The sequence below is a fragment of the Canis lupus genome, chromosome 26, assembly GCF_048164855.1.
Source record: "Canis lupus baileyi chromosome 26, mCanLup2.hap1, whole genome shotgun sequence".
Classification (NCBI taxonomy): Eukaryota; Metazoa; Chordata; class Mammalia; order Carnivora; family Canidae; genus Canis; species Canis lupus.
Window position 1 is genome coordinate 39,689,722 of NC_132863.1, and position 12,645 is coordinate 39,702,366.

The 12,645-nt window shown below is 51.4% G+C and overlaps 1 protein-coding gene across 4 annotated transcripts in view; it reads right to left on the reverse strand.

The window, feature by feature from the left end:
* The window catches only part of NFATC2 (nuclear factor of activated T cells 2), a 144,729-nt gene that overhangs the window by 32,180 nt on the left and 99,904 nt on the right, over nucleotides 1-12,645 (reverse strand). For all 4 annotated transcript variants that reach the window (XM_072801447.1, XM_072801444.1, XM_072801446.1 and 1 more), the window contains exon 9: nucleotides 10,775-11,464. In XM_072801447.1, coding sequence (XP_072657548.1) covers nucleotides 10,775-11,464 — 690 coding nt within the window. The remainder of the gene's footprint in view (nucleotides 1-10,774; nucleotides 11,465-12,645) is intronic.

Below are 12,645 nucleotides of genomic sequence, written 5' to 3' on the forward strand. Positions count from 1 at the left end.
ATTACTATTTATCTGAAATGGGTTTCTTGATGGGGGAGAGGGCAGGGAGTACAGAGAAAAATGCAGTATTAAAAGAAGATCTGATTAAAGGCCGCACATCCAACGCATAGCCTCAAATAACTAAATTGCTTTTCAAGTTCTACTTTTCTAGAGAGAAACAAATTATGGCTCGAGCTGATACTCTGACGTTTTGTACTTTTTAACACAAAAATTCTGGACTATCTTGGCTTGTGGCCTGGGACGAGTGAGGAGCCACCACAACCATAACCCTCCATGTAAGGAGGCTCACAACAATTGCTGCTGTATCATTCCGCAAGGAGCAAAGTCTCGGGCATGTCCCACACACTGACTAGGGAGGAAGTGAGCCTCAGCACTTCTGTCCTCTGCGAGTAAGCATGAAAAAGAGAGGAGCTTTTCAAAGCAGGTTTGGCTGCTGACCTACCCATAAATCTTGTTTAACCCATCACCTTATTCCTGCACAAGGATATTCACTTGTTACCACAAGACGATCACCTCACTTGGAGGTAGAAACGAATGACTCAGAACAGTTTAATGCGTGGGTTTTGGTAATGACTGTGGGGCCAGCAGATGACACCAAGTCATGTCTCTCCTGGTCCTCTTTATTGGGTCCTGTCTGCTCTCTGTGGATCAGATGCTGCTCTGGAACACAGGCTGAGTGGACAACAAGTCTGAGAATGGACTTTCTTGTGGTTTGGTAGCTTCTGATCTCGAAATGCAAGGGCATATTCCCTTTGGAAACATCTGCGCTGCAGAATTTCAAAAAGATGGCTAAGCGTTTCTGGGTGGGGACTCAGCTGGAAGGTGGCTCCTTACATTTACATAAGCTAGCGACACAAAGTACACATCAGTGGGGATCAAAGGGTAGCTAAGTGCACAGCTAGAAATTGCAGGTTCTTGGAAGGTGGGGAAATATCGAGAGGGGCAAAATAGATGCCTCTAGGGAGGCACCTACGTGATGCTCCTTCTCCTGGAAGGGAGAGACATCTGCTCTTAGCCCAGTTCATTGATCTTCCAGCAGCAGCTCTTGCAAATTTTGTGGGCTCACCTCTAAGCAAGCAGTTTTCTGGAATTTGGTATTTTCTAGCAAGACTCTAAATATCCTTTGCTGAATTAACCAGAAGTAACCTAGCAAGGTAATAAGGACACAGGGTGAATCAGCTTCAGGGCTCTTCTTCAAAGCCCAGCTCTGCCCTGACGACCTGCACGGCTGTCTTAGTCTGTTCCAGCTGCTATAACAAACAAGCCACCAAGTGGTTTACAGACAACAAGTATTTATTTCTCACAGTCCTGGAGACTGAGAAGTTCCAAGATCAAGGTACCACCAGATTTGGTGCCCCCCTCAAAGACGGCCACCTTCCTCAATAAGCTCACACGGCAGATGGGAACTAGGGAATTCTGAGGGTCTCTTTTATAAGAGCACCAGTCCCATTCAGGAAGCCCTGCTCTCATGACCTAAGCACCTCCCAGGGGCTACACCTCCTAGTACCATCACCTTGGAGGTTAGGCTTCAACATATGAATTTTGTAGGGACCCAAACACGCAGACCACAGCAGTAGCCCAGACTGATGATGATGATGGTGGTGGTGATGGTGGTGGGAAAGTACACTGGTAAGTACTGAGCACTTACCATGCATACCAGGTAGTGGCCAAAGTGCTCTCCTTTTAAGGAGGCTTCCTTTTTCATTCTTACCATAACCCTCAGAGTTGGGACCATCATCATAAGTTACTTGCCTGAGGTCATAAACAACAGCAGAGGCGAGGCCAGAATGAAAGTCAGGTCAGATGACCCCAGAAACTCTCCACCCAACAGATCCCAAATCAAGGCTGGACCCTCAGACCAGCCCTCTCATTCCTGAGACCCAGCCCCTGACATACATGTCCCTTCAGCGGGTGACAGATTCACACACCCTGCTTGTACAAGACATGCCCAACTTCCCATCCAGGGGGGGCCCGGGAGTAGACCTGCTACATTTTGTAGAAGGAAGGAGGGAAATAGGATTTGCACCTGCCAGTGATGACATAAAGAACTCTACAGTGTGTATTCCCAAGGCAGTGAAGATTGGACCTTAAGGAATGAAGAAGTCTTATATATTACAATAGTTTGTGGCCCCACAAAGGGCCATGGTACCTAACCATGTGTATCTGTGGGACTGACAATCATGGGGGCACTGACAGGAAAGAACTGTAAAAGGAGCCTGGCCAGAGATGGTGGTGGCAAAGAAAATAAGGTTGAGAAAGGCTATTCTAGAAGGCTGGAGAAGGGGCAGGGCAGAAATGCAAGCCAGACTGCGTTGGATGGATCTTTTTATATGGTTTTTTTAAGCATGTGAACATACTGCCTATGTAAAATATAAACATCTTTAAATGAATTTTAAAAAAAGAATGCTGACCAAAGACCTCAGCCAGGGCGGGACTCTGTTGGCGCCTACGAAAGGCAGCCACGTGAATTAAACTTGGCTTTGGATTCAGGTGAACAGCACTGCCCTGATCTACGGCCCCAGAGGCAGACCCTCTGGGCGTCTGTGGCCTCTGGGCCTCCCCGCCAGGCACCCGCTCTGCTTGGTCCTCATCAGAAGAGACGATTCCCGTGTTTCACCCAGACCCTGGGGCCCACGCGGCAGCCGGGCACAGGGGCCGCTCTCGGCAGTGCCAGGCTGTCCGTGGGCTGGGCACGCCTCTCCCCTCTCCTAACAGGAGCTGCTTTGTCCCAGGCTTGCTGGGGGCCCTGAGCAGCCGCAGAAAAGATTCCTGACCTGCTGAACAAAGCTGTGCCAGTCACCCTCAGCTCCTTTCTCTTGTTCTGCGCGTCCCTCTGTCCCTTCTTCCCTGGCCTGTTGCTCACGCACGGGCCATGTCCAGCTTCTGGGGAAAGAGCCTTTTAGAAGGAACTCCTTCGGGGCACCTGGGTGGCTCAGTGGTTGAGCATCTGCCTTCAGCTCAGATCGTGATCCTGGGATCCTAGGATCCAGTCCTGCATCAGGCTCACTGCAAGGCACCTGCTTCTCCCTCTGCCTGTGTCTCTGCCTCTCTGTCTCTCATGAATAAATAAATAAAAATCTTTAAAAAAAAATAGAGATTCAAATAAATGAGTGAATGGATGGATGGATGGATGAAAGGACCCCCTTGGTCCTTCTGCTGATTTGCACAACTAGCAAAACTTAGGCCCTTGGTCCTTGTTCCGCCAGGCGAGCACAGCAGAGGCCATGCTAACTGGCCTTTCCTGCAGCCCCTGGGCAGATGGCATCATCTCCTTGTGCAGGCAAACATCCTGAGGTCCCCAGAAGGAAGGGGACCCTGAGCCTGTGCAGCGTGGGGGAGGCAGGGCCTAAGAGGTCTTCAGCACCAAAGACCAAAGTAGCCAAGTTTTTCTTTTCCTAGGCAAATACACTCTTAAAAATGTAAACCGTGTTCTACAAGATGACAACTAAGCTCACAAACAAGAAGGGCAGCGGATATCCATAGAGAGTTACTTTGTGCCAAGCAACACTCTAGGCATGTGACACGCATCTGCTCACTCCATTGGCGGGAGGAGTGGGGGTCACTGCCACCTGCAGGGCAGGAGGCTGAGGGGCAGCGGCCAGTAAGCTGCCCTGGGGTCACAAGTACGGGCTGGAGCCAGCCGCTCAAAGTCATACTGAGTCAACACTTTGAGCAAGGCAAGGGAAGGATGAAAACAAGACCAAATACAGCAAAGAGAAGGGATGACGGGAGGCCACTGCATCACACCATTTCCGCAGGGGGCTGGAGGGTGGCTGACCTTCAGCTCCACACTGCCTGCCAGCCCGAAGCCTAGAGAATTCCACGGGGTATGGTCACCTCTTCTTCCCAATGTGCTCTAGGGGCTCTTCCAAGGGTAGAAAGGCCGCCTAACCTCCAGGGATGAGGCCAGCTGTGCTTTTTCCCTGCCCATGTCCTGCCATGAGATGAGCAAACATCTACACTGTTTCTTTGCTGCCGGAAAAGCTATCACAGATCAGTGCTGCTTTCTCCCGGGCTTTTCCCACTTGCTTTTCCCATAAAGTTTGCTTGTCAAACAAACAAAAAAAAGTAATACAGGTAAGCCTGGAGGAGACATTACAGGAAACTGCAAGGGAAGCAGAAATAGGATGATCATCATGATTCTTTTTTTTTTTTTTTAAGATTTTTATTTATTCATGAGAGACACAGAGAGAGAGAGAGAGAGGCAGAGACACAGGCAGAGGGAGAAGCAGGCTCCACGCAGGGAGCCCAACGTGGGACTCGATCCCAGGACCTCGGGATCACGACCTGAGCAGAAGGCAGATGCTCAACCACTGAGCCACCCCCGGGTGCCCCAATCATCAGGATTCTTATTAACGGAGCCAATATTGAGTACTGAACATCTTTCAGGAGTCATACGTCCTTGGCTGGCAACTCCACATTCTGATCTTAATGTATCTTTGGCAGTTTGAGTATTCTGAGCAAGAGGCGTGATTTTCATGGGTGAGAAAACAAAGGTCCAGGGAGTTTAAGTGGCTGACACCCAACCAGCTTGCCGTGCCCTGGGTCTGCAGCCCGGATCCCCCACCACCAGGCGTATTCATCAGTGGTGAGGGCAGATCCCAAGGTCAGCAGATATTAAATGGACTCTGCTTCAGACAAGTTCATGTGCTGTCCATGTCCTGCTCTGGGTGGATAAACTAGTACAACCACTTAGGAAAAGTGGCAAAGGCTCTGCTCCTGACCTATGTCCGGGCATCAAAAGAAGAGTTCACAGAAATTTTATTCATAAAACTGGAAACAAGCCAACTGTCCATCAATGGAAACATGGGTGCAGAGACCACAGGATATTCCCTCAATGGAATAACCCACAGTGATGAAATGAATGAGCCCAACTACACCCAACAGTATCTCCGGATCTCCCAGGCCCACGGTTGATGGAAAGAAGCCAGACACAAAAGAGCACCACTATATGACTTCTCTCTATACAAAAAAGGCAAAATGAACCTCGGGGTAGGAGGCAGGAGAGTGGCCGAGATGGTGGATGGGACGTATGTGGGGGCACACATGGGGGCTGCTGGGGTGCTACCATGATTCCATGCCATGCATGGTCCAGGTGGTAATCACGTGGGTGGCCCAACAGGTGAAATTCAAAGTACACTACTGATTTCTGAATGTGCACATGTCTCAATATTTAAGTATATAGAGAAATATTCAAATTCATTCAACGTATTTCCAAAAAATGGTTTTGTAAGTAGTTCACATGAAGACCAGAGAAGTAGATTCACAAACGGACTGGTCTAGGGCACCAGGGTGGCTCAGCTGGTTAAGCATCTGCCTTTGGGTCAGGTCATGATCTCAGGGTCCTGGGATCGAGTCCCACATTGGGCTCCCTGCTCAGTGGGGACTCTGCTCCTCCCTCTCCATCTGACCCTCCCCCTACTTAGGCTCTCTCTCTCTAGCTCTCTCTCTCTCAAATAAATAAAATCTTTAAAAAAAAAACAAACAAAAAACGACCAAACAGACTGGTCTATGTTCTTCATAGAACATAGACGTGCACACACCATCTGCTGTCCTCCCAAACCTCTGGTGGAGGCTCCAGCGTCACCAAGACCACATCCTTTCTCCCCAAGACATTTCCAGAATGGGATCAAGGAATTCCTTTGAGTCCCAAGCCTCCCCCTGTCCCTCAGTCCTCTTATCAGTGGCTGAGTCTCGAGGCTGATGGCGTAGGCCTGCCACCCGGAGCCTGCGGTGAGATGGCCTCATGACCAGAGAACACCCCCCCGCCCCAGTTCTGTAGACTGTGCCATCAGTGGCACACAGGAGGAGACCTGCCCCTGCCTCTTCCCTTGCCTGGGCCTGCACGGCACAAACCACCCCCCCGACCCACCTGCTGGATCACCTAGGCCGATGAGGTACAGCCACCTCATTCCAGGCAACGGCAATGCAAGAACTATTTGTGAACTAAACACGTTTTGACAATTCCAGTTACATTTTAAATAATCGCACTAATGAAAGGACACACAAGGCAACCTTTTGTAAAACGACTCACCCCTCCATAACCCGCCTGCTGTGGGATTCTTGCTCTTTGTATCTGGCTTTGTCTGAAACAAAGTAAAGCCCCTGTTGGCCAACTCTTGCCTACCTACGGTCCATTTTCCAAACACAACCAAAGTCAGCTTTTCAAAAGGTAAATCAGATCACACCACACTGCCAAAAACCCGCCCCCTCCTCTGCCCTCAGCTACCACCACCTACTATTCCCACCTCCCCACAGCAGCCTCTCTGCATTGGGTCTCAGGGGCCAATACCACACCCTCACTCCTCACCTTGTGCAGGTTCCCTCATGGCCTTTTATCACCATCTGAAATGTGCTTACATATTACCTTCCATACTAACGTCTACCTCCTTTACGGAAAAATTATCCCACATGAGCAAGGACTTCGTCTGACTTGTTCACCTGTGTGCCCAAGTCCCAGAACAGTGCCTGGCACACAGTAGGCAGCCTGTCACTACCTAGGCGAGGGAGGGAGGTGGGAAGGAGGGAGGGAAGGACGGTCAGGATGGAGGGGACAGAGGGAAGGAGGGAGGCCTCTAGGCAGGGAGGGCTGGCAGGAGATAGGTTGGAGGCAGGAAGGGAAGGGGGAGAAGAATTCATTCATGACTGGTGTTTTCCAGGTAAAACTAGGGACTTTTTTTTTTTTTTTTTTTAACTAGGGACTTTAGAACAAGGAACAATGTAGAGAAGTGACAAGAGGACAGAGAAAAAAGAAGGCAGTACGTGTGCAAAGCCTACATTTCAGAAGAACGATGGAAAGTGCCTGGTTTGGGTGGAGGAGTGTGGGGAGAGGGAGGAGTGGGGATGCGTGTTGCCCTGGAATCTCACTTACTTTGCCAGTTCAGAATGAGACTCAGTGAAAATGTCTCAAATCCTCGGAGTGGGGAAAGCAGAAGCTGCATTTTGGAGTTCCAAGAAAAAGTGGGGCCCAGACAGACTGTCTCTGTGCAGGAATGCAACATGATGGAGTCAGGTGGGACGCCCAGACAAGGCACTCGGGACCTTTCGAGAAGGGTCGGGAAAAGATAACCAAGCATGGGGGCTCCCAGGGATCACAGTCAGGTGGCACGATCAACTTCAAAGATTATTTTGCTTGTGTTTGGACCGGAGTCCACTGGTGGCCCCTTCCTCTTGCAGCCCGAGAAACCTCCCCTTGACCCTCGAAACACTTAAACTGCTCTCGAGAAGTTTCCGAGGAAAGTGCACTCTGCCAAAATCCTAAGGCAAAGGAAAGTCACGTGAGAAATCCCCACCACTGGAAGCACACACAGCTCCAGGATGCACAGCCTGATATATATTTTGTGGGGGAGCCTCCCTCTGAGTAATCGGTGAAAGGTGTAGAAAAGGAGCTTAATAGGGCACCTGGGGGACTCAGTCGGTGAAGCATCTGCCTTCAGCTCAGATCATGATCTCAGGGTCCTGAGATCGAGCCCCACATTGGGCTCCCTGCTCAGCAGGGAGTCTGCTTCTCCCTCTGCCCCTCACCCTCTCTCTTTCACTCTCAAATAAACAAAATCTTTAAAAAAAGAAGCGGGGGGATGGGGGGGCAGTTTCACAACCCAGGATGTCTCCCAGCCAGACTAGAGAGATGACCCAGGGATCTCCAGATTGCCTGTCAGAAATAAATGCAAAAAAAAAAAAAAAAAAGAAATAATAAATGCAAAATCGACTGAGAAGTCTGACTCCCACATCCACAAAGCCAACTGTGGAATCCGAGAATGTTCCATCGGAGGGGTCCGAAATCTCAGCAAATCAGGAGACCGAAGTGCACACACCTCTTCTGGTGGCTACAGCAGTGGTGCTGTTTGGAGCTTACACTGGGCACAGCTGGCCCCCCTGGGTGGTCCTGGGTTGTGCAGAGCCTTGGAGACGCTGCCGGTCAAGTCCTGAACATCTAACCAGCAGCCACCTTGCTGCCTTTTGGAAGCCACACAGGCAGACATTATTCTCTTGCCTTGTCCTACTCTGGCCCCCCGTGAAGCCACAGAACTCAGAAGCGTGAATACAGCCATATGGGGATGGGGGCAGCACGGGGCTTCTAAACTCTGGAATTCCCTCAGTGTTATTTCCCCAGAAGGCTGGGGAACAGGGGTTCCAGGCCTGCCATATTGCACCACTCCGGGGATTCCATTCACAGACGGTATAATAAAATGCAGTGTGAATGGCACCCCTCGAGTTGCACACTGTCTTGTGTGTGACTAATTCAAGGAAGTGCTACATCCCTCATTTTACAGATTGACACTGTCCACAAGTACAGTAAAGGCTCTGAGAAGTCCCACAGTAAATGGGTTTTTTAAAAACTTGGTTGTTTTTTTTTAAGCCCTGGAACCCTCACTTCAGAGAATATGTCCTAAAATCCCATGGGATTGGACTTGTGCACAAAGTACTGAAAAACAGGCCCCATCAGGAGAAGCAATTTCACCGCACTCAGTTCTCTGAGACATCCTCAGAGCCGACTCATGTTACCGACCTGCCAAGAGCTCACTTTCACCATGACTTTGAACTGGCCTGTGTTCAGAAAGGCATTTAGGAGGCCCTATGGGGTCTCTATCCTCAGCTGCTTTGTCCCTAACCCAGGCTTCTGTGAAAACAGGAAGCACCTTTGCGGGCCTGGAGCCATGACGGACCTGGAAGGTGAGTCATGACCACCTGTATACTGATGGATCCCTAAGGGCCAGGGCACTGACTAACTCACCATCTCTAATAGAGACCCTCACCATTTGTCTTTCATGTGGAACGACAGACAGGTGGGGGGCGGGGAGGGGGCACATTTCTCACTCTGGGAGACTAAACCACCAGACACAGAGCCAGCTGGGGAAAGGCACCTGTGCCTGCTCAGGCATCATTTATTTATAAAGCACCTCATCCCTGATACATCCCCTGAGTGCGAGCGTGGTGGAGAGAGGTCTGGTTACAGCCACGTTTCATTCACCTGCTCGCATTAGGCATTCCGCATAAAATGGAGTTCCTACAAGACAGCCCCCTTTCAAATCAGCACCAAAATGTTATCTTAGCCATTTGGAAGTGTGGGTTGTCCAAGGACGGATTGCCTATGGTCTCCCTTTTATTTTTTATTTTTTTAAAGATTTTATTTATTTACTCACAAGAGAACAGAGACACAGAGAGAGAGAGGCAGAGACACAGGCAGAGGGAGAAGCAGGCTCCATGCAGGGAGCCCAATGTGGGACTCGATCCCGGGTCTCCAGGATCAGGCCCTGGGCTGAAGGTGGTGCTAAACCGCTGAGCCACCCGGGCTGCCCATGGTCTCTCTTTTAAAACCCAAGCACAGTGCCCTACCTCGACTTGTGTTTGAATATTCAGGATGAGACAGATCAATTATTCACATGGCAATACTCTGAGGTCAGCCTTGCAAGGACAGTTTGACCCTATACCAAGTCACCCTAGACATCTTTGCTTGATGGGGCTTGGGTGTGTGACCAATAGTTGCACTAGAGAGAGGATGTACAAACTACTAGAAGTCCCGGAACCCCCCATCACCCAGATCGTCAAAACTCTCCACCGAGTCAAAGTCAACAGTCTGAGAAGTGCCCGAGGATTCCTGCCACTGAAGGGTCTGATTCTTAGTATCTGGTTTCTAGGATAACTGTTGTGGCCATTTTGGAAGCTTTCTGCCTTCCTTTCCTATTACCTGGCTGGGTTCCTGAGAGTAAATTTCCCTAAATAATTGAGGTTTTGGGGTCTATCAGATGCTGCCGCCTCCAAAATGCAAAGCTGGAGCTGTGGATGGCAGCCAGTGGTGTAGGTTTTCCTTCTACTAAGAAGCTCACACCACCTGTTTTCTTTTCTCTGGAGCCCCTGCGGGTGGTGGTGGGGGGAGATGCTGGTGAGGGGGATGGCTCTGCCTGCCGCCCTCTCTGTCCGTCAGCCGGCAGCCACACCTGGCTGATCCCAGGTGAGTCCTCTAGCACAATGGGCCCCTCCTCCCTGAGATCACAGACCACTGTCACAGACACAGCCACTCCACCAAGACTGCCATCCAGCCGGCACCCCGCCCCCGTTACCCCCAATGTCCTCCCCCAAACTCAGGCACCTACAGACTCACACAAAGCTGCCCTGAGTCTTTTGCTCCGGCCCAACCACCCCAGCAACCGGGCTCACCACAACGGAAGCCCGCTGTTTCCCTCCCGTCAATGCGCCTCTCTGTTCCACTGGCACATGGCACAGAGATGCCCGGAGCCTGTCTGCAAGCCCCCCATTCATGCTCCACTTTCCAGTGGACTTGCTCCTTCCCTTTCTCTGCTCCCCTCCCCCAAATACACAAAAGAGGGCTATGAAGCAGGACTTTTTTTCTCTCTCTCTCTCTCTACGGGAATAAAAGGTTTGCCTTCCTTCCTTTCTGTTTGTCTATTCTTGGTCTAAACTTGGCAACGCAAAGAGAGTGGAAGCGGTTAAACTGCCCCAGTTCATGACCCAGGGAGCCCTCCTTTGGCCAGAACTGCCCTCATTTGCTCTTTCTGTTGCAGTGGTTATGGCGAAACATCTAAAACTCTCAGCAGCCACCCCCAAGGTCCTGCTGGGAGAGGACTCGTGCACACAGAGTTGAGTGAGGCAGTAAGGGTTATCTCAGTTAACCCCTTTACATTAAGAGGGAGACTCGGAGGCCCAAAGCAGGGGCAGGTGGATGGATACCCAGGCCACAGCGTGAACTTGCTGGGGGGGGGGATACTTTGGGGGCCCTGTCCTTATGGGCAACAAGAAAAAACAAGCATCTTACCGTCATCCAAGTAGGTCTGGTCCAAGTTCTGCTCCTGTTTAATTGTCACTCCTGCAGGTAATACTTCCTTTTGGTCACTGACCGGGGGTCCGTTTTTGGCGGCTCTTTGGCTGGTGGCGTTCTGCTGCTGGATGACCGTGGGGTAGGACCCCGGGCTCAGCCTCTGACCTTGACTCACGGGAGGTGGGCCGGGCCTGGCGGTGCCGGGTGCGAAATTCTCGCAGTACATGATGTGCTGGAACTCCTGGTGGCCGCCGCAGCGCAGCGGCTGGTTGGTGGGCGAGTAGTGGATCACCGGCGAGGCCTGCTGGTTGGCGGGAGACGAGTGCAGCAGGGTGGAACCCTGGCCCTGGGAGCCAGCATGCACCAGCACCGAGCGGTGGGCGTCCGCCAGGGACAGGGGGGTGGCCATGAGGGCCGGCTGCTGGTAACCCAGCAGGCTGGGGCTCAGGCTCTTGCTCCGCTGGTAGAGGACGGCCGCCGGGTTCTGCTGCTGGTAGCGGGCATCGGGGGACGAGAGCCCCGAGCGGAACTGCTGGCAGGGCGCCATGGTGGCCACGAGGCAGGAGGGGGACTCCGCCACCATCGGGTGCTGTGGGTAGTAAGGCTGGCTCCCCAGGCCCCCGTGGGCAGGGCTGCAGATCAAGGTGGGGTCGTATTCGTCGGTGGGCTCCGTCTTGATGGCTGGGACTGGGGGAGAGAGAAGCACACGGGGTGCACCCTTCTTAGTGAGCCACAGGTGCACACAGAGGATGCGAGCACTGGGGCCGGGAACGTGGCCTTGGGAGTCCAAGTAGGTGGGATCAGAGCCCCAGGCTCTGTCACTTACTAGCCTTGGACAAGAGCCTCCCTGTGTAATTGTCTTACGTAGAAATTTTACCCTGGATGATGACGACGAATGGTGGGTCTTTCCAATAGTGGAAAGATGGCTGGTAGGTCTGTCTCAGCCCCGGGACGTTCCCAGGCTTTTCCCAGGGGCAGAGCTTGGACAGGAAGGCTTGACTGAAATTGTACCCCCTCCTCCTCCTGCCCTAGCACTTCAGTCCCTGTTCTCTGCCTGCTGTCCCTGTTAATGTTTACCATGCCCTGAAATATTCTGGATGTTTCATGTGCTTACTTATTATCTGCTAGACTGTCGGATGCTCAAAGGGAGGATTTTTTGCATCGGTTTTGTCCCATGCTGTGTCCCTAAGCACCTAAAACAGTGCCTGGCACTCAATTGGCACTCAGGTGTTTTCAGGAAACAGGAATGACCGAATGGTGGTGGATCCATCTCAGTTCTGTAGTATTCTGGGGGCAGTGAGACCTGCTGGCCTAGGCTTCAGTTTCCCCATATGTTACCTAGCAGTAACAAGCATACCCCTGGGCCCCATGGGGTTGTTGGGAAGATGAAATGAGATGAGTGGAAAGAATTTAGCACAGTGACTGGCATACAGTAAGTGCTCAGTGCTTGCTGTTATTATTACTAGCTTTCCACCATCAGCATTGGTGCCGTTGCAGCTTCTCTCTCCACCTAGGACAGTCTCCAGAACTTGTACTCCTCCAGCATCCCTTCCTAAAGCATTGCCAGTCCCAGGAGCTGAAGAACCAGTTTCCCCACTGGAGTGAATGTGGTGGGTACAAGACGGTAATCATGCTTGGGAACCACCAGGCATCAGGAAGTAGAGACAAAAAAAAAAAAAAAAAAAAAGGAAGTAGAGACAGCAAGGAGGTTCAGCCACTAGAGCTAAAGACAAATTGGACACCAACCAGCGATTGTTTCTCAAATTGTCCTTTAAAGACCATCATTGCAGTCCCTGGCCGACCTGGAAGACTGAATTCCTGCTCAGGCAGGCAGGTGCCAATGCCAGGCCCAGGGAGGCCTCCTGACC